This window comes from Tetrao urogallus, assembly GCF_951394365.1.
Source record: "Tetrao urogallus genome assembly, chromosome: 10".
NCBI lineage: Eukaryota > Metazoa > Chordata > Aves > Galliformes > Phasianidae > Tetrao > Tetrao urogallus.
In genome coordinates, this window is record NC_136823.1 from 14682856 (window position 1) to 14705052 (window position 22197).

Consider the following 22197-nt stretch of genomic DNA (forward strand, 5'->3'; position numbering starts at 1 on the left):
GTATCAGATGAATTAAGGGTACAGCTGTCAGAGCGGGACTTAATTTCTGTTGTCACAGCAGCTCCATGGTTTTGAACCCCCCTCCAGGCCAGCCGTGTACTGCTTGCTCAGCCAACGTGGTGAAGCGCAGGGCTGAGCGCTGCTGCTGCACGGGGCCGGGCTGCAGCACTGCAGGCTCCTCTGCACTGGAGGCAGCGCCTGCAGCTTGGCTGTGTCAGTGGCCAGCGCGATGCAGCACAGTTGGGCACAGAATGCCTGCTGCTGCCAAGCTTTTGAGAGGTGCCATGCATGAGGCCACCCCACGGCTTACTGCATGAATCGTTTATTTTGAGAACGACTGCTCGCTAGTCACGGTCTCCATTTGGTCGGGTTGTTCTGGGGCTCTGCACTGTTGCTGCATTATTTCGTGCCACTTGTGTGGTCCACTCGAATGTGTCATGGGGAAAATACAAACTCTGATGCGGTGTTGAAAAATAATGGAATTTAAGTTCTTCCACAAACAGGAAAACAATCAGGTTGCTATGTAATTCCTCACTGCTTGTTTTCTTTATTCCTGTAAGCTTCATTTCAAACAGTTGCAGATCCCTGTTTAAATGTGTTAAGTGCAATAAATTTCAGAAGGGAAAGAATTTGTGCTAAGTAACCCAATTGATACTTGATTTAAAGGGACTTCCACTGGAAAGAGGACAATCCCTTTGGAACAGTCTGGCTTTTTAAACTTCTGTTTATGCATTTAAGGCACCAGAATTATTTCTCTCACAAAGTTTAACAGCAACCTGATACTGAAAACAGTATTGCCAAAATTGTAAAATTTCACTCAGTTTTCCATGCACTAAAGATTAAAATAGCCTCTGTAAAAGATATATATATATATTTATATATATATTTATATATGAAAACTCTTATGTACAATTGTATCAAATACTTTTCTCTTTACACAATAACTCTTGCATTTATGTGCTTCATATGCAAGTCAACTTTTGAATGCTTCATACTTCACAGGGAAGTTTTAAACTATGTACAAAAAGATGACGCTCGAACAGGAGTTTGTTCCCCATACAAGCTTGTTTCTCATACCTCAGCTGTTTTGCCTTTGACAGGTCATCAGTTCAAGATTTGAGGTAGAAGTAAGTAGCCTCTATACTCTGTGCAAAAAATAATAATAATAATAGCACGTTTGTTGCTTTGCACATGGCAGTCTGTCCTCTCAGTCTGTCAATCTGCTCGAGGGCTTCAACGCATGACTGGAGTCGCACGACTTGGGTGTGAAGCCATTGGCCAGGAGGGCCTGTTTTGCTTCTGCTTCGCTCTGCAGATCCAGTAGTGTTGGGGGAATTTCAGGAAGCACGTTCAGTTGCTTTAGTGACCCTCCTGCCGGCGAAGCTCTCACCAAGTTCAGGTTGTTAAGCTCTGAAGGCTTTGCTCCTGATTGCGAAGAGCCTGCAGAAAAGCAAAGCAGCGCGGTTAGCTGGTGCTCAGCCCGCCAGCAGTACGCACAAAGCCAACCCTGCCGCTGTCATTCCTGCCCTTGAGCCAAGTTAAAAAAGCAAACGGGGCACGGCGTACCGTGTTGGTCTGCAAGCAGAGGGCTGGCGGTGCTCACGGCTGTTATTCTGTCGTGGTTGCTGGGGTAAAGGGTCCCATCAGCTTCCATCCTCTTGCTGGCAATCCCGTTGCACTGCTGCGGATGAAGAAGGCTGGTGGTGCCTGCACCCCTCTTCCTGCTCCGTTCCTTGCTGCTCAGTGCATTGTGGTAGGAAGCATCCAGAGCCTGAAGGCCCTCCGCGTAGAACTGCGACTCGCCGGGACAGATGTGGACGTTCATGCTGTCTGTGCTGCCGCTGCAGTCTGTGCACACAACGGGCAGGCCGTAGCCTTTCCAGAAGGAAGAGAAAACAGCAACAAATGCAGATCGACCAGCTGGAATTTGTCAGCACTGAGACACACAGAACACTCGGCAGAGCGGGAAGCTCGCTCGGCAGATAATATGGACATTTTCTGCTTCACATTCAGGGCTAGCAAAGACTTGTGCTTGTCACAACTCAGCAGCTGTTCTGTCACTAAAGTAGTTCCAATAACTAGCTGAGTTTTTGTGTTTTTTTTTTTTCTAGCTCCAAAGAAGCTTTGATTTCATTTTTAAAAATCTACCATACACTTGTTTCCTTTTCCAGACTTTCTAGTCAGGGCAGAAATAGAAACTGGAACTTTGCTATAACCGCTTTAAAATACCAATTTGCCTTTCTTATTTTTGTGCTGCTGCTTTATAGGGATCACTGTCAAATCGTATTGTTATCTCAGGATACTTTATTGCTGCTGGTGGGAACAGCAGCTGAGCAGAATTCAAAGCAGCAAGATGAAAGGAGGTTCTGAGTTTTGAAAGTTAGTTTCCTGAGTGCACTTGACAGCTTTTCATTATTCTACTTTACTGTTTCTCCTGGAGAGAGAATTTATCCTAAAAATAGGAAAGTGTAACACCCAAGAAATTGGCACAGAGAAGCAGCAGGTGCAGTGCCCAAAACAACAGTAAAATTCTGAACATTCAAATTAAAAAAGAAAAGAAATGCTGAGCTTTGAAGATGACAGCGCCTTTAAAGACCATGAAAAAATTTTAACACCTTCAGTTTGGAAGGGCTCTCTTCATTTTAGGAACAGCTCAAATCAAAACACCCCTCAGCCAGCTGTGAGCGATGGCCAGCACAAGCTTCAGCCCTCCTCCTTCTGATGGGCCCTTGAATTCAAACTATCCAACTTTGAGAGAGGATCAAAGCAAGCAGGAGAAAGTAATTTATTGTGCTCACACCTGAGAAACATCCTGGCCTCTTTTTCTGAAGGTAACAATTTCTTGTCTCATTGCTGTCTGACTCGGAGGGCTTTCTGATCTGTACAAACACGAAATACCTTTCTAGATTAATGAGTTTTGTACCTGTCTTATCTGGAACAAGCATTCCGTCAGCCGTGTCTTCAGTTTTCCAAGTGTCTTTATTATAGCCGATGCACAGCTTTGGCTGTCTGCAACCTACAGTGGGAGCTTCAACATCTGGACACCTTCCAGCATCAGTCTGACACATACCTGTAACAAACGAACCATCTGGCTACAGATTGCAACCATCTGCCCTCAGCTGAATGACTTGTTAGTCATATTTCTACCCATAAAAGCTGCAAAAGGGAAAAACAGCAGTGAATAGATTCTGTTAAACATTAGCTTAAAATTATAAGTGATGTCTAATCTTCGGAGAATCTTAGCTCAGAACAGTTACCTTTTCTTTCCTAATGTGCCGTGTTTAAATACTGTAAAACCCCAGCATTTAATTTCTAAGCCTGAAGGCAGGGACAGGCCATGCTAATGTACCTTCTACTAAAGCTTGACTATGGTAACTCCAGTGCCAAAGAACTAATCCAAAATTAGCAGGGAAAAAAAAACCAAACCAACAACTCATTATGGCCTGACTGAGCAGTTTTGAAGCTGTCTGCTTAATCTGCTTAATTAAACTCAGTTATAACAGGGTAGGGTAGCTTTGCAAAGTGAGAAAGTCCTTGTTCTGCATAAATGCAGAGGCCGGAGAATTCCAGTGCAAAGATCTATCAGCTAACTCATAACAAGCACAGGAATACTTGACATTGTATTTTTTCCATCCCTGCATCACGTTCAGATGCAGTATTACAGAAGAAATGACTGGTTCTCACCATTGCTGTCTATGTGTCCATTAGGCTGCTGGTTATCTCCTCTGACGACCGCTTCCTGCCGGTCAGAAAGAGTCCCTTGTGAGGACAAGTAGCTCGGCACGTCTGGAGGCACAATGGTCTCATCTGGAGCAGTGGGAGAAAGGAGATATGAATTCCTAGGAAAACAGAAAGGCTTCTTCTGTTTGTATTACATCTCAAATCACATTTTCAAGAGGGACTGAGGACCAGATCTGTGTCTACTCAGTATTTTCTGTAAGAGCAGTGAATTAGAATTCAGCAGCCTAGAATATCCTAATGCCCCTCAGAAGCCCCACTCCTGATTTTTCCAAAGCCTGAAGCTGTGAGATTTAATGCTGATAAACTGATGTTCTGGATGTTTGGCACTGCCAGGACGAAGTGGAACTGTCTCTTCACAACCCATAAAAGCTTGTCACCTGAAATCCAGCGCACCTCATTTGATTCATATCCTCTGTCCCCCAGAGCCATGAAGAACAGGCTTCTGGAGGGCAGGGATTCTGACTTCAGCAGGCAAAGTCCAAAGTCCAAGTCACTTAGCTGCCCTTGGCTTTCTCCATCTCGTATCAGGCAGTTTTACTTTCCCCTGCCATTTAAATACCAAGTGAAACTCAAGTACACCAGGACTGAATAGAAGGGAGACAAAAATCCCACTTAGACATGGCACTGGTGACATGGTGTCCAACGTTTTCAACTTAAGTCCACCTCATGCTATATCTAAATCTAATAGCAATACAGGAAGACCACAAATGTGAGAACAGGGAAGCCTTAAAGTAGTTTTGCCTTACTTCTGTACAGAGACTGTTTAAAGCTGATGGCAGGAGAGTTTTTATCCCTGCAATGTTTGGTTCAGCACCTTATTATCCCCTTGGAAGACTGGCAGAAAGCAATAAGCACTCCTTCCTTCCCCCAGGAAGAGAGGGATGCCCATCATCAGTATGGTTACAACAGCTCTTACAGGCAATATGGAAGAAGGGTTTCCAGCTTCAGAGGCTCACTTTTCTATGTTCAGAACATGCAGTCTTTGAAAATACAGATTCTCAAGAAGTTAAGACAGGATCTAAGCACTGTGGGCATCACAATCTCAAACTCAATCTCATCACAATCTCACAATTGTGGGCATCTGACTATCTCGAGAGTCAGTTATCATTTACAGTCATGGAAAATTAAAGTTGCAAAACAACAGTTGAAACTACTTCCACTTGGAAAAGACCTTTCTGAAGAGCCAGCCAAGGACAGAAATGCAGCTGTAAACATGCAGGCAAAGGGTGGTTCCAGCTGCTGCAGCCAAGAGAACCACTGAGAAAAGCCAACTGCTTTTCCAGTAAGATTGTGGCTACCTGACATGCTGATTTGGCCCCGGTGGGAAGTCTGATAACACAGCAGGTTAGGGAAAGCCTCAGCAGGATACTGGAGGTACCTGTGTTGGTCACACTGTATTCCTCACTCTTCTTTCTGGTTTGGTAGATGATGCAGACCCAGACCAGCGAAGTCAGCACGATGCTACACACCACAGCAATGGTGATGATCCCCACAGTGGTACGGTCCTTTCTGCAGCCAAGAGACTGTAAGATGCTCACGTGGCTGTGCGCACGCTCTGTCCCCAGGGTGTTGGACATCTCACAGGTGTATTTCCCAGCGTCTTCCAAGACAACATTCCTAACGATGAGGAGCTGGTTGCCAGAGGTGAAGTGATGCCTTTCTGTCACGATCAGGGGCTGGTCGCCTTTCAGCCAGGTAATGCGGGGCGGTGGGCTCCCCGTGGCCTTGCACTGAAGTGCCACAGTCTCACCTACAGACACTACGTGGTCTTCCAGTGGGTGAATCAAAGACGGCGTCTCTGCAGGGGAATAAAGCAGAAATTAATTTGTGGGGATACCATGACAACATTTTTCTTTTAACAGCATTGAACGTAACTCATGTTTCTGCAGACAAATACTTGGCAGTGCAGTATGTGGCCACGTGCCTAGGACTGTGGAAGCTGTGTACCAAACAGATCTAAAAATCATGACCAAAGCAGTCTCTTAACTTGGTGGTGGTAGTGTTCACTACAGAGAAAAAGCCTCGGCTATGGAGGCAATGGCTGACACACGTGAATAATCTGGCAAGGCCAGAGAAAGAGAGCACAAATTCCTTTTGAAGTCAATTTCCTAGGTAGGAAATAGCATGGCTACAGGGGCTCCCCAGAACAGAGGAAATGTGACTCAGAGCTCCTTTTTTTTAATTAGCAGGCTTTTTTTTCCCTAGTTAACTACAGTGTAGAAGAATGAACAAGAAAAACACAGAGCATGGCCTCTTTGTCCCATTTCTGCAACTGCTAAAGAACAATCCCTTCCAGTTCCTGCTTCTAGACCAGTCAGTCTTTCAGGGACTCTCAGGCATCTTACCCAGTACAGTCAGGGTGGCATTTGCAAGCACAGACCCTGCAGAGTTCTGTGCTGTGCAGCTGTAGACACCCATATCTTCTATCTTCACATCCGTAATGAAGAAGACATCGTCATCAGGCATGACGTGCATGCGGCGTTCCCGGGCTGCAGGGAAGTCTGTGCCCCCATCTTTCTGCCAGGCAATTTGTGGGGTGGGGTGTCCTTCAGCTGCACACTCCAGCCGTGCCGTCGTCCCGGTCCGGCTGGTGATGTCGTGGGGAGTTTTGATAAAGGAGGGCAGCACTGATAAAGAAAAATAGAAAAAAGGATGAGCAGTTCTATGGAGAAAACACAACTTTCCAGGCAGTTCTAACTGCTTTCCTTCCTAGGCAGGACGTGGACATGATAATTATCTATAGGCAACAGATGACAAGATGCTTTTTTTATCTATTTTTTATGTGTCTTTTATCTCCATAGCACATACCTGTCCAGAACACCTCATTCAGGATCATTAGAGCTGGAATCAAAGCTAATTTTCTTCTGTGATTAAGCTGGAAACAAAACCCATTATCCCTCCTACTTTCAATCACTACAGTCTCTTTTCTTTCTATACTTTTTTACTCCCATGGGCAAAGACTCCACTGGAACAGCCAAAGACAAGTGATTACAGCCATTAAAACCGTGCCTGGCTGGATGGCAGCCATCACAGCCTGGCATGTGCTCCTCACATGGCATTCTCAGCATCCCCTGAGAGGCAAGCAGCTGGTGTGAAGAGGTTACGAACTTCTCCTGCAAAACCCTCAGGAGTTTACAGGTTTCCAGCTGGCCACAACAGGCCCCAGAGAATTGCTGAGGGAGGGAAGGAGAACTCGGCTTGCTACTCACCATTAACAGTGAGTCGAGCCTTGTTGGAGTAGGTGGAGCCAAAGTGGTTGGTGATGATGCACTGGTATCGGCCCTCGTGGGCAAAGGTGACGTGGCGGAGGTGCAGAATGGTGGTGTATTCCATCACCTCGCCATCCTTCGCCCGCATGTGGGCAAAGTTCTCAATCTCAGCGTTATGCAGCACTTCGTTGTCTTTCTTCCACGCAAACATCATGGGGGAGCTGCTGCTGCTGGCAGCCGAGCACGTGAAACGGATGTCCTTCCCAAGGACGGCCACCGTGGTCTCCGGCTGGATGATGATCTGAGGCTTGGGGAAATCATCTGAGAGGAAACAAAGCCCTGTTAGTTGTGGACTCTAAGGGCAGACTGGAACAAGCAAAGAGGTGCAACTAGAAACGAGCAGCATTTAGTGGAAGACATTATTACGCTTCTGTCTTTACATCCCCTGCTGTCTACGCCAGAAAAGCAGCTTGCTCTTGCTAAGCGCCCACCTTTGGCACAGTGCACACATAATGCACCTCCACTGAGTGGCCGGTCTAAGCTAAGGCTCTTGTTTCTCGGGTTCCTTCTGTTAATCTGAATGAGATAGTCTGCAAACCAGAGGATGCCCAGCTCTTTTCACCATGCAGCTGAACCTCAGAAATACACTGGTCTAAAGAAACTATCCTTCCCTGCACAGCCCGTGCACAAAAGGAAACAATGCTGAATTTATGACTTAAACTCCAGCGCTGCATTAGCAGTGAAAGGTCCTAGATGCTGGTGGGATGGTGGTGTTGCCCAAAATCCGGATGTATGAGCATCACTTCAGTCTCCTTTGATCATTTATATTTCTTTACTAGGGAAGCTGCAGACATTTGTGCATGCCAAGTGTTTACTGAAGATTCCTTGCAACCAAAGCTCAGGTGCAGAGTCAACTGCAGAGAGTGAGTAGGAGAACACCAGTAGGTGCCACTTAGATGAAAAATGGTAATAATTCAGGAGTTAGCCAGTCGGTTCCTGTATAATGCCTAAATGGTCCAATAAAAGGAGCTGTGATGGGGAGGTTCTCCTCTTTTTTTTTTTAACTCCTTGTTCTTGTTTGCAAGAAGGAGAAAAGATAAGCAAAGAACACAGAGCCACAGAGCGAGCTCAGAGTGCTGCAAGATGAAAAACTTTCCAGCTGCAGTCTTGGTAATATCAAGCCAAGTGCAGCTGTGCAGCCCCATTTGGAGCTGGGATGAGCATCAGTCCCTTTTGATTTAATAGCCGTGGAGCCCTGCGCAGGATTCACGCGATGCAGGCGATGCGCTGTGCGGTTGTGGTGGGAAATAAATTGTAGCCAATGACAAATTTTCCAAATGCAGGCTTGGGCTTCCTTTGATCCCATTGAATACCAAAACAAAACAGAAACCCTCTCATAATAACATGCTAGTAGTCAAAGAAAATGTTTCCCAAGTGAGTTCTGCCCTTCGTACAACCTCAAAACACACAAGCAAGACTTACCACACACAAAACTTTCTGGCAGGACAGCAAAAATGCTTTTGCTCTTCAGCGACTCGGGATGGGCGCAGGTGGCCACCACGAAGGACTGCAGCTCTTTCTCCACCAACCACGGGGGCAGCCATTTCAGCTGGCAGTCACAGAGGAAGCTGTCGCTGTTGATGTGGCTGCAGGGAAACAAATCCAACACAGCCCGCTGTGAGTTCTGCACGGAGGGAGGGCTGCAAAGCTCACGGCCCTTTCATGTTAGTCACATTCCTCCCTTCCCTTCAGCAGGAGTGGAAGGAAGAAAAGGCCTGCAGGTTGTCCTCAAAGCACTGATGAAGCTACCTACGTCACACATTTAAGTGGCATTTCATCTCCACACAAAACAACGCCTCCCTGTATTCCAGAGACACTCCCTGGTGCCTTATTATTCAGTTTTCAGAGTGGTCCCCAGCAGCATTTATCAGCATTCTAACAGTAACTCAGCACCTTCTGTTAAGGAAAGAGCTATGGGTGCAAATAGAAGTGGAGACTCGGGATTATTATTTTTTTTTAGTAAGACCAGATCAGTCTTTCTCCTCTATTTTGTTTCAAGAGCCAGTGTAGCAATAGATAAAGTGGTTAAAGAGACAGTGGGCATGCAACCTGATCTTACTGACCCCGCAGTCACTGTACTCATGTCACTGCCAGCATCAGTTGTCTGATTCCTGTTTTCAAAGTCAGGAAGAAGACCCTGAACTTGCCTGAGTACCAACTAAGTGATTTCTTCTTCCACAAACTGCACTACTCCAGAGTGGTGAGAGTGGATTAAATATTTATGGAGGAGAAAAGGAAACCAGGCAAGACTGGAAACAGTGTCTGATAACAGGGCAGAGCCCCAGCCTGGAGCACAAGCGGCAGCTCCGATGACACATCTGTATTTTTACACCAGAAGGCTGGATGACAAGTGGATTCAGTCCAAATGGTGCTATCACTGAAATGTCAGTACAGTATGTGAACCCTAAACATAGGTACTGCAGGGGAGCAGATGGGCAACTGGGAATTAAATCTGTGACAGTGTGAGAAGGAGGGACGGCTAACAGGACCTGGGCTGGACTTCCTGAGTGGAGATGAATCATTACACAGATGCGAACCTGCTGGAAGAACCTGTTCTGATGATCTAATTTCACTCACTATTAAATTCAAGATGTTCCTGTGACAGCTACTCGTGTGTAAAAATACCCTGCAGAGGAGGACAGCGGGGAGGAGGAAATAAATGAACAGTAATGTGAATAACACCCCATTGGAAACAACGTGCTACTCCTCACGTCCAGGGCAAGAAAGATCCTTGCTCCTTCATGGTGTGCACAGCACAGTTACTTACAGCTGCCGCAGGCTCTTCATCTTAGCAAAAGCATCTGCTTGGATGGAGCGGATGGCGTTATCTCCAAGGTTCCTGCAGAGCACAACCACAGGCAATGTGAACAACAGGACATTATGGCTGTGACAAAATCTCTCCATACCCAAGCGCTGACTCTAGTAAGCAAGTGAGATTTTAGCTTCTGGTGAAGACTGCTGAAGACACTTGCAGCTCGTGGAAATAGGTTTCAAAACACATTCCTATCAAACAGGTAACGCCAGGCAATGGTAAATGAACAAAACATTCAGGAATAAATGACTGAGTCGGTCCCTACCCCACTTTCTCAGTCTCACAAACTCCTCAGCCCTCTCAATAACTGAAGATAGTCAGAAATGTTGTTTCCCAGGCCAGCCCTTCAACAAACATGCAGAAAGCTAATATTGCACCGAACGGCATCTGGCAAAGTCACTTTGAGGGGATACTCAGCAGAGCTTCCAAAAGAACGAATTCTTAACAGCTTCCCTCTCAACTACTGCTAACTAAAACAATTCAGTTGTCTTCTGAAAAGGACAGTGTCAGATTTCAGGCTTGCATTTAATAAGTCAAGTGCAAGACAGACCAGTGCCAGCTCTGCTTACAGAGGAACTCTCCATGCAGCACTGACAAGGGACCCTCTAGCAGGGAAGGTACCCCCTGGATCAGGCAGTCACTACATTCTCAGTGCTCACAACATTTCTTAACGATCAGCAGTCAGTGAAACACCGACAGCAAAGTCTCAGATACTTTAACGTGTCTTAATTCAGAAAGGAAGCTATTCATGAGTCACTGCTGGAGTCATCAGCCTTGGATCACAGAAAAAAATTACACAGTGGCAGCCAAAATCTGCTTCTTGCAAATCGCTCTAAGGCAGTTGTGCCGAATGGGGATGTGCAATGCTGCATCACGAGCAGTCATTTGCAACATGTGTCACTGCCCAGATTTAGGAAGAAGTCAGGGCAAGGGAGGAAGAGTGCGAGCTCCATCTGAAATAGCACATTTTCATTGCCAACAGCCTGCACAATAGCAGTATGCAAGTCAAGGCGTATTTATCCAAGAACAAACCAAAAAATTAAGAGCATGCAGATTTGCCATATGTTCTATAACTTTGTTCTGGCACAAAAAAAGGCCAAAGTTGAGGCAGACTTATAATGAGAAGGAAGCAGGTGGCCCCCACAAATGGACTGGCTTCTCAGTTTACAAAGACACTATTAAATTGCTAGCAGATCTCTCAGGCAGCAACTTTTGGCAGACCCCCCTTCCCAAACTGCGAGGCATGGTGGGTTACTCACAGGTGCTCCAGGGCCTCCAACCCTGAGAACGCTTTCTTGGCCACCGACTTGATCTTGTTTCCAAACAGAGTTCTGCAGTTTCCAAACATCCAGTGCCAGATAAACAGAAAGAAAATGGGGAGAGGGAGGCAGAAAAAGAAGGAACACAATTAGCGTGGCTTTATCTGATGTACGCGCTCAGTGCAAGTCCCGGGAAATCTGAACTGCATGGAGATTAAGAGGGCTGAAATACATTCGCTTTCCCACTCCTGAAATTAAATCCTTTTATCTGTGTTTGAATTTAATAGTGATGACAGCACAAAAGGGAATGTGCCATATCATGTAAAGAGGCAGGTTTGCTCCAGTGCCTGGAAACCAGCTTGCTGAGTAACAGAAGGTCCCCTCTATTCTTTGAAGGCTGGCTTTGGTCGGGATTAAGTGCAACGACAGTTTAACAAGACTTTGGTTTCTTCCTGAAACACTTTTCATTTCTGACTTCTTCCTGCATAGTAAAAGAGTGGCAATCTCTCCCCTGCTGCTTGGCCTGCCTGGCCAGACACACACACAAGGGCTGGGGCTGTCCCCGGGCTGTGTGCATGCAGCACCCAACCAAAGTGAGTGCTGACCTCCCTCCTTGGCCTCCTGTAAATACAGGAGCAGAGCAGAATAATACACTAACTGACAGCAGAGCAGTAATTTCAGGGGCCAAAGGGAAAGAGAGAAAAGATAATGTGCAGAGAGACCGAAACAAGGAGCACGCTTGCCTGTGTCTGTGGCCACAGACCATTGCTGCCCACCAGCAAGAGGGGGATCATCAGTAGGCAAGAGCCAGTGAGTGCTCGCAGCCCAGCTGGTGTTCAGTCTTCTATAAATATTGACCAGGACTGGTCAGGGTTCATACAGAATGGATGATATCCTCGACTGTTTTACAGAAACATCAGCCAGTATCATCAATTAGGAAATTCTTTCCTTCCCCAAGCTCTCTCTGCGTGAGGTTTATCTGCCAGGTGCATCTGTTTATCACCTCTTGCTTGACGTGGCTTCCAATGCAAGTCATTACTAACAGATCCAGTACACAGACTGGCACATCAGGTGCTGCTTTTGACTCTTCCTTCAAGAATTTTCTTTCAAACATAGGGTGCAACACACAATCAGTGCTAATTACACTACAATCATGGCACTGCTTGCTACCAAATCGAGATACAAGATCAGCGCATCAGAAGTCCTAGAGCATAGAACTGCTCTATGTTCTGGCTAAAATACATAATTTACTGTATGCAAACTTTGGCCATATGGCTACATCCATACGCAGTAATTTCTGGAGCCATAATCCTAAATGCTATGCTGAACTTGGATTTGATAACTGGAGATTTGTGTTTACTGTTTCCAGTAGATCTGGAATCACAGAATCATAGAATGGCTTGGGTTGGAACCCCAAGGATCACCAAGTTCCAATCCCCAGCCACAGGCAGGGCCACCAACCTCCAGATCTGGTACCAGCCCTGGCTGCCCAGGGCCCCAGCTTTGAAAGCTGATGATGATTCTCTCAACACATCTCTATCTGTGCAGAGGTAAGCGGGAAGCCTGGTGTTCTGAATACCCACATTTATAAGCCACCTACAAACAACCTTATGGTTATGTTTGCGAGAAATCCACACCATACTGGCAGTAACACCGTGCCCCAGAAAACTCATTTCTGCCTTTCAGATCTCAAACAGCCACTTCTGTGACCCAGCAGCCCCTTCCAAGGCCGTGGCATGCAGCCCTGCTGCTCGTCTGCCTGCTGCAGCCCCCAGTCGTGCTGCTGTGAGCAGAGCTGGGCGCGACCGCGCTCTCCCAGTGATTGCACAAGTGTAATTAGAAGCCAGGCACGCAATTCATTAGAAAGCAGCATTTTCTCCTCCAGCCAGTTCTGCACCTGCAGGAAGATCTCAGTCACTGAGTGAGCCATCAAAAAAACCGGTTACATTGAGCAGCTTGAATAATTAGGAGAACCGGTTGCTCCCCAGCGATTCCACTGATGCTTTTCATGCTTCGGTGCTTCTCGACTCCCTTTCTTGAAGAAACATTTTAATTTAGGCCTGTGCTCTCCATCCTGGACAGCTTCATATATAATTCAGGGAAGGCTAAAGTGACTGGCCTCCCACCTCTCAGTTTAACACCTTCATTTCAGCGAACAACCCTCTCCCGGTTAAATCCTTTCAGAGGCTAATCTGTGCCAGATCAAAGGGGAGCAGCTTTTAAGGCAATCTCCACAGAGCCGAGGTGATTATTAATTCATTGGAAGGTCTCCTCTGAAGTGCCCATTTATTTTTTTGTATGCTAATGCATTTAAAGCCTATTGATGGTTTAAACACAGGCCTTAAATCAGGCGGTGAGATGTTCTCTGTAGAGGCTGCTGTTTTACTTTATTTAAGAAAAAAACCCTGCCAGCAAGAATAACACTCACTTCAGCCTTAGATGAAATTACAAGTTTGGGATTTAAGTGCTGATGAGCTAAAGTGGACCCTAGCATACTGCTTTCAAAGTGCACGTTCCCTAGTGTGCCCAGAATGCTCTACAATGAAATAATCTCATACTCAGAAGGCTTTTTCTGCCCTTGCAGTCTGACGGACAAGAAACGATCCCAGCAAAGGAACAACCTGCTGCCCTGTGGCAGGTTTGCTGTTGTGTAACCAAACCTCTCCTGTCTGCCAACCTGGTCTGCATGCTGTGCCAGGCTATGGAGTTTGCTGCAAACTCAGTCTTCTTTACACTTGCATGAGTTCCTGCCACATACAAAACAACAGACAAAACCAGCCATCTTTTGGAGCTGCTGTCTGTGCCCAATGACCACAGAATCACAGAATGGCCAGGGTTGGAAGGGACTTCAAGGATCATGAATCTCCAACCCCCCTGCCACCAACCTCCCCATTTAATACCAGCCCAGGCTGCCCAGGGCCCCATCCAACCTGGCCTTGAACACCTTCAGGGATGGGGCGTCCACAGCCTCTCTGGGCAGCTGTTCAGCACCTCACACACTTTACTACGAATAGGCTGGGCTGCTCCACCAGCAGCAATAGGACTCTGCACAGAGCTCCAAGCACACAGCCCACAAAGCCCTGCAGGCTCTTTGCTCCATCCTGCTCCTCCTGGCCTCTGCCTGACCCCCACAGCTCACCAGTGCTCATTCCTCCTGGTCACTGAGTCAATCCTTCTGAACTCTTTCCCCTGGTGCTCTCCCCTCTGGCTGTTTCACTTTTCTTCTGCCATTTGCACCCAACACTTCTGACACACTCAGGTACGCAGGAGCACTACTCGTATTCCATGACAGTGGCCACATGGCAGTGATGCCCTGTGGTGACTCCCAGCAGGACAGCGACCTCTCCCCTCTCCTATCAGAGCAGCACTCCTTTCAGACTCAGAGCACAGCCTGCAAGTCCCTCTGGACAAAGCCTCAGCTCCCACTGCCCCTTTGACCACTCCCATGTGCTCTCTGTTTTTGTCAGATAGATGTGAGGACTCCAATACTCAGCCAAGGACTCTCCCACCCACCACATCTGCCACCTCTGCTTTTCTTTTTTTAAGCAACTTGAGGGAAGATTTCCCAACTCACACACAGAAATTCCTACTGGCTTCTCTCCCTCCCACACATGTTCTGCCCCCCTGCCCGCCCTCAAATCCATCTCTTCCTTCTGCCTTACTTTACTTGTAGCTGCAACTTGTTTCCCCTCTTCTTCGACCCAGCGACTCCTCTCAACAACGATCCATTGCCATCTATGTCTGGGACTTGAATTTTTTCTCCTCCATCTAAGCATTACGGCCCCACCAGTCCCGCACGGCTCTTCCCACTCCCCCAGGAGCCTCTAATGAGAACACGACAATATACCGCCTGCCAGGGTTCATTCTGGCCATCTGCTATCCATCGAGGTACTTTTACTGCACCTCTAGCTGTGCCATCCCAGCATCAGAGACAGCGTGATGGGAGGGTGCTGAGAACTTAAACAAAGGCAAGAGGTAATGATTAGAAAGACTCTTGGTTTGTCACAAGCCATCAGAGGCTTCCCTGACAGGGCTGATTTATATAACTGATTTCAAATGGAATACGAACAAGCACAGACAGAGCAATGTGAAAATACTTGTGAAGGCCAAGCAAGCAATAAACATTTGCAGGGCGCATGCTTGCCTTAGGTTTCTTTTTATCTCTTTAAGAGCCTGTGCCCCATGGTGCCTTTTATTGTCACTGCACATGGAAGCAAGCCCAAAAGATCACTCTCAGACAGAGTATCCCACAGAAATGAATCCTGCCTCAATCCTCTGCTGTTACAGGAAATGGTACCATTTTTCTCTGTTTATTGTTATTCACTCCATCAATCGGTGGTTTGCTGAAGATTGCAAGGGGGCTTTGGTTGCTGTTTGATTTTAGAAGCAAAGAATAGTTGTGCTACATCTTAGAGCTGAAAACAACCTAAGTCTCTCTCTTCAGTTTCTGAACTACGGTATAAGACACACAGTAAGCAACGATGTGTGCTTTCAAAGGCCCAGAACTGCCTCCTATCTGCAGAACTACCTTGCCTCAGATGTTCTGTGGATTTCTATCTTGTTCCGAGGGAAGGAAAACAGCATCAGAGAGGAGAGAGATCCACCCCCAGGGGCACACAGCACAACTGCTCAGCAGAACTTCAAGCCAGGGATACTCACAGCTTGCTCAGATTTTCTAGGCCTGTAAAGGCTCCGTTGGTGTCCTCTATTGTGCCTGAGATGTCATTGTGGTCCAGTTCCCTGGGGAGAGGACAAGAGAAAGCTCATAATCGGTGTCTAAGTCCTAGGGTCATCACTAAAAACAAACATAAGAAAGTCTGAGAATGGCAAACAAAGAGCTTCCCACTTTGTCATAGTACTTATCAAAACTGGTTAAGTCCTGCAGCAAAGCCACACTAATCACTTTTTAACACTAAAGTGTTTTCTTCCTGGCTGAAGCCCCAGCAGCTACTTTTCAAACACGCGGGGTGTAGTCCTGTTCTAGTTTTGTTTATCCAAACAAAAAGAAACCAAACAAAAAACATGCAGTCCCAAAAGTAAACTGAAAGAACCAAAGGGAACTGGTAGATACGATGAGGCAGGGAGTCCCTTCCTACGTCTCTGATGGTGAAATTTCACTGCATTTGGATGGTGCCCACTGAAGGCAAAGGAAAGCACTGCTCCCCTTTCAATTTAAATCCCACCAGGACATTCAGTCTGAACAACCAGGGTTAACAGCTGTCCTTAAATGCTGCTATCATGACTTCAGATAACTTTGGCTGTTTCGATGCCCAGTTTGCCTACAGCTTTATCTTAGGAATACGATGGTGTATTTTCTACAAAGCTGCATTTTTTCTGGCAATGAACTTGAAAGTTCAACAAAGGAAAGCACTATCATCATTGCGCAAGCCAAACTCTGTCTAACCATTAAAAAAGAAAAGTTGGAATTCCTTTTCCAGAGTTAGCTTCTTTTGGCTTTCAAATTCGCCATCAATTACGAGAGTCAAAAGGGTCTGAAGAAAAACAAGCAGACAGAACAAACAGAAAGATCCACAAAAGCTGTTCAAACAGTCTGTTTAAAAATCCTTCCCTCCTGCGCTTTAATTCCAAGCTAGCACTGAATACCCAGCAACACAGACAGAAATTTATCATTTCTAATGTTAAGTAAGAAGAAAGAAAAAATAAATAGGCTCTGTAGGTTTTGTTACATCACTCCGATTTAAAACCTAGCAAAAACCAACAACAAAGCCAACTAAATCATCCAGATAACCTCTTGAACCCTCAGGTACTCTTTTCGCACCTTTTGAAGACCACTATCAGATCAATCTGTTTAAATATATCAAAACCAAGAAAGAAAAACGTTTCTGAAACAAAGCCCACTGCATTCTTTCAAATGCCAGGCGCAGGCATCACAGCCTAACTCTTGGGCTGTAAGGCACAGGCACGCAATAATGTCCGAGGGAACAGTAATAATAATTCCACAGTTTGAACATTCACACAGGATGGGGCTGAGGTTGCTGTGTGCACTACCTAAGCTGGCTGCAGTCCCTCTCGGCTTTGGTGTGTGAATTAACAACGTGGAAGGAGACGGCCCAAAGCCACAAGGCCTCTTTCTCAGCTGCTTTCAGCGTGAGAGCTGAACCCCATCCCTGGGGAACGCCGCCCTCCGCCAGCACGACTGCGGATGTCAGAGTGATCTGTGGTACCCCAGTGCCAAAGGGACGGATGAAAACCCAACACCTCAGTGGGGTACAGACAGTTGCAGGAGAGATGCTTTCATGTGCTGACAGTTTCCGTGCTATCTAAGTGGGACGAGGCAAACAGCTCCTCCTGGAGCTACAGTTTCTACAGTTTCCCTCTGCTTGCCAAACCAATGCCAGCTGTTCTGTCTGTCTGGTTTTTAAAGGCAAATCCCTTCTCTGTTCAGATCCACCACTGGCTTCTGGTCTTTGGATCGGCAAACCTTTTCCCATGGCAAAGACAGCCCGGTGGGAACGGCCCACAGGAACCCTCTGGCATGCACTTTTATTAATTGACTGCCACACATTGTGTTTCCTTGAAAAAGAAAAAAGAAAACGGGATTGCTTGTTCATCCAGAGACATCTCAAAGGTTTAGTGTTAGAAAGGAGGAAAAAACCCTTCTCAACAAATGGGTGAAAATAAAGGAAAAAAAAAAAGAAAGAGTGGGGTACTTCGGCCCTGCTCTCTTTGTATTCCAACTCCTCTCCCAGCCCCTGTTGCCAATTTCCTATTCTTTCTGGCTGGCTGAGCTTGAATGCTAGCAGCCTTGTTAATCATTGTGCTGCAAGGTCTCTGGGCCTGACCTCTATTTGAATAGCTCCACATTTCAGCAGTTTCACACCCACCAAAGGCTCCCCAACAATGGACCATAATTAAAGCATGCTCGGGTCTTTTTCACCAGGTGCAGGACCCAATAGGCCTTTCTCTTTATTAAATTAGAGCTCACTCACACACTCCCTCTCCTCCTCCCCCCTCGGCCCTAAACATAAAAGAGGCTCCACATTCACTGCAGAGCAAAGAGAAGGCCAGCTCCCCTTCCCTCCATTTCTCTTTGGAAACCTTTAGTTCCGCTCCTGACAGCTGCCTCAAAGAAGGCCCTTTCTGAATGCCCAGTGGCTGAAAGGCTTTCCTTTAAGTTTTTTTAAAAAAAAGACAAAAACAAAACCCAAACTCACTTTCCTGTCATTTCCTCTACTGTGAATTTCAATAAAGGAGAGAGATGCAGAAAATACTGTAAAGGGGATGAGATCTCTGTTCCCATTTCCTTTTAATTACTCAAACCAGAATAGATTGCTGGAGGAACGAAGTATCAAAGAATGAAGTCAGCCTGCTGAACATAAGTGGCCTGGAGGCTCAGCTCTGTGTGCCCTCAGCAGCTTCCTGCTACCATGGTTGAGCCCTACATTAATGGGTGCTAAACTCCTGGAATCCAGAAGTATAAGCAGATCCCAACCTTTGGATTTGTTTTGCCACTGCTTTTTCCTTCTCAGCACCACCTTTACCAAGAAGATGTAGCAGCAAAAACACTGAACAGCACACTTACAGGCGATATTCAAGTTTTCAACATTGTCACTGGAAGGAATTATTCTTCACAGATTCTGAGCATAGAGTGAGCCAACAGAAACAGTCCTTTTCTAAGAACTTCAATTAAACTCAGTATGCTAGCAAGAGAATTCTGCTGTTAGCTGAACCTTAGGAATTTTTGCTTAGCTGAGCTGCATTCAGGATCCTGTCCCATGTTCCTTTAACTTTATTTTGGGGCCCTCTACTCTGAAAGCACTCTGTAACACTGAGCAATCCAATTGCAATTCTCCTAACTACACTAAAAACTGTGAGTTCACTGAACTTTACTAATGGGGTAAACACAAGAGTGCAGCACGCAGGGGAGTTTGCAGCTGAGGATGCAGAAGCCCAGAGAAACTGCAAAGGAGAACAGTTTGACAGAACACAACCTGAGGAGGGAAGGTAGGTGTTGTGGTATCTGACAAGCAGGAGCGACTTACAGAACACGCAGGTTTTTGAGTCCCTTGAAGGCACCTTCTGCAATATGATTGATGGAGTTGTGGCTCAGCCGCAGTACATGCAGTCCTCCAAGGTCTGCCAAGCTTCCCTCGTCCAGCCTGGTGAGGTTGTTGTAAGAGAGTATTCTGAGGAGAAAAACAACAGCCCTTGTCATCCAACCAGTCTGTTCCAAACTCCTCTGCACCAGCCAGTGCCTGCCTCCCATCCCACAACAGTCTCACAAGAGGCAGTGTATACTGGGTGGATACATAACAGCTCGATTAGGAAATAGCACTGCAGCCTGCAAATATTCCCAAATGATACCATGGGGCAGCAGGCATTTGGCACCCATCTATGGGGAAGTCTTCTGAGCATGAGAGAGACTCCTCCAGAAATGAATCAGAGCAATAACCCAGCACAGATGCTGTCAGTTATGTGGGGAAGAAGCTACTCTTTCTCCACTGTGTCCCCGCGATAGGGCCTGGGAGCACCATACCTCCTCAGCCCCAAATGTTCAGGAAGGGTTCAATATTCTGTAACACCTGGATATCAGCAAGAGCTATCAGTCCTGGCTGTGTTCAGTCCTCACTCTAGTTGGATATCTTCTGAGGACAAAGCACCCCCCTTCCTTACACCTTACGAGGTGCAGTGATGCCAAACTGTAAGATCTGGAAGTTCACACGTGCTCTTGGCAGTGTCCAGACTCTATATTCAGGAGGTGCCTTATCGTTCTGCACTTGTGCACAGCAAGCCCCAGGCACCTGGGTGTGGGTGTCTCCACGGCCTGCTCCATCCCAGCCTAGAGCCAAAAGCATTTCACCACGAGGCAATTGAATGCTTCCTTTCATGCACAGGAAGGAGGTATCCGCTGCAGACCAGCTGCCTTCCCTCCCGCTCCCTTCTGTCAAGGAGCACAGAGTCTCTGTGAAATCATCTCCACTTACAAGGGACTAATGTTGGAGGGCTGTTTTGTTGTTCTTTTTTTTTTTTTTGCTTGTTTCCCCATTGGTTTTATTCTTTCTTTCTGCATTCAGATGCATCCTGCTACTCACACTTTCCCAAGCTTTTCTCTCTACAAAGTGCAATTCCATAGGATTTTAGAAAATGGGAGCTTTGGGAGCACAAGTCCCTCTGGAAACCGTGAGGCTTTGGACTGCTAACTTCTCAAAAAAAAGTGGAGTGCTGCTTTGTACAAGCACTGAAATCCTTCTCTATACAGGCAAAAAAAGCCCATCGCACTGAGTTTCAAGCCTCCAGATTCCTTTTCCAGTCCTTTCTGTTAATGAGCCTGCTTCAAAAACGTGTCTAAGGCTTGCAAAAAAATCACCGAGAAGCCAAAACCTAAATCAAAAAAGGGCACAGGTTCTGAAGCATTGAGAGTGTCATTTGCTTGGCCAATGAGCTGTTTATCTCTTAGCTGTGTGAGCAGGCAGAGGGCAAGCTTTGGAAAAAAATTCAGTGAAGATTAATGAGTTTGAAGAAGGTATGGGACAACATTCCTGAAGAAGTTGTAGTGTTAGTTATGAAGAACTGGCATCTGGTCAAAATTATGTCCTCACCTGCGATTAAAGAATTTGGCTTTTAAAAAAAAAAAAAGAGGAAAAAAAAAAAAAGCGTTCAAAAGTAATTCTAAACCTGGCTGAGGAAGAAAATATTTCCTTTTGATTCTACACAGAAGGGTTCCTGCTGCAACTGGTGAAAGCATGTTCCCATCCGTTCCTCCTGACGTCACCTCAAGACGGATGGGCAGCAGCAGGCGGCTGGGTCTCTCAATGGCTGCAACCAGATGGAAGATTTCAGGAGGGAACGCACCTGCTGGTGGCCTCCTTCAACACATAAGGCCTCTGCTTCCTGCAGTGGGAAAGGCCGATTTGTAAGAAAGTGCACTTCTCTCCTTGGTGGTTTGGATGATCTGGGTTGAGAGAAGTCACCGGGTCCCTACTGCTGCCCTTTCTCATCTCCCTGCCAGTGGGAAATCACTGGAACAAGCAAATGGAAATGGTTTGCTCACACGGCCCTTTTGGCTCAAAAAGCAGCATGCTGAAGAGATGCACAAAGCAGTTAACTAGAAACGTGTTGTGCAGCTGCAGCTCCTGCTGTCAGCCAGTTCTGGACCAGGATATTTAACTCATGTCATTCCCACTGATGGAACGATAGGTAAGCAGTGAGACTTCTTCATCTTCCTGAAGAAAAAGACCCAGAAGCCAATCCATCATTTACATCTGATGAAATCGTATGTTCCCACAGTGGATTTTTCCATTGATGCCTTAGCACCTGACTGGTGAGTGCAATCAGCCCTATCTCACACCCACAACAAGTCAAGCGCTCTCCTTTCTTGGTAGGTTTTTACGTGAAACCGGAATCTTAAAGTCACATTTTTTCCTAACAGCTGAAGGACAGACAACTCATCCTTCAGATGATCTCTTCTTCCCTCACCACATGTAAGCAGAAGTCTGGCCAACTCTCTTTTTTTGCAGTCAAGGACTTTGAAATTAATTCCCTGTGCAACCACAAGCAGTATTTGCTGAAAACTGAAACCCAGCAGATTTAGCAATAGGGAACAAGGATCTTTTAATAAGAACGTAACATACACGTTCAAAGGAGCACATGGAGACAGCTTAGGTGTATCTGCTGCTTCCTTTCCTCACTCTTCAATTTCAGAGCAGACCTCTCCTACAAGTACTCTTTTGCTGTGGGAGTTTCAGTTATGAGTATCTGATGGCTCTCCGCAGCAGCCTTACCCTAAAGGCAACACCTGCAACAGCCTGTAATATTTTGCAGAGCTGTGTGCTAACACCCACATAATCGCCTTTCCAATCTCAGCTAACACTGTCATCTCTGGCCTCACGCTATGCAATCCTGCCTGTCGGGCTGAGCATGCCTCAGTGCCTCCTACCACCTCCACAAGGCCTTTCCCAAACCTGCTCCATTCTGTACCAGAGCAAGTGAGGCCTTCCTGCAGGGCAGGTTCCATGGTTACTGAAAAAGCCTCTAAGCCAGAGCAGCTCACCGCTCTCTGCAGGAGATCCCAATCCATACTGGACACATAATGACCCAGCACCACGTGCAACTTCTCAGCTAAACCCAAAGGGTTTGCAAAGACAATGTGAGGTAG

At 46.4% G+C, this 22197-nt stretch overlaps 1 protein-coding gene across 1 annotated transcript in view; it reads right to left on the reverse strand.

Moving 5' to 3' along the window:
* Positions 1–1207: 1207 nt before the first annotated feature.
* The window catches only part of LRIG1 (leucine rich repeats and immunoglobulin like domains 1), a gene marked incomplete at both ends in the record, with an annotated part of 78474 nt that continues 57484 nt past the window's right edge, over positions 1208–22197 (reverse strand). The window contains 12 exon segments of the mRNA XM_079540111.1: positions 1208–1440; positions 1567–1875; positions 2924–3088; positions 3685–3807; positions 5120–5539; positions 6087–6368; positions 6951–7271; positions 8433–8596; positions 9778–9849; positions 11082–11153; positions 15741–15821; positions 19085–19228. Coding sequence (XP_079396237.1) covers positions 1208–1440; positions 1567–1875; positions 2924–3088; positions 3685–3807; positions 5120–5539; positions 6087–6368; positions 6951–7271; positions 8433–8596; positions 9778–9849; positions 11082–11153; positions 15741–15821; positions 19085–19228 — 2386 coding nt within the window.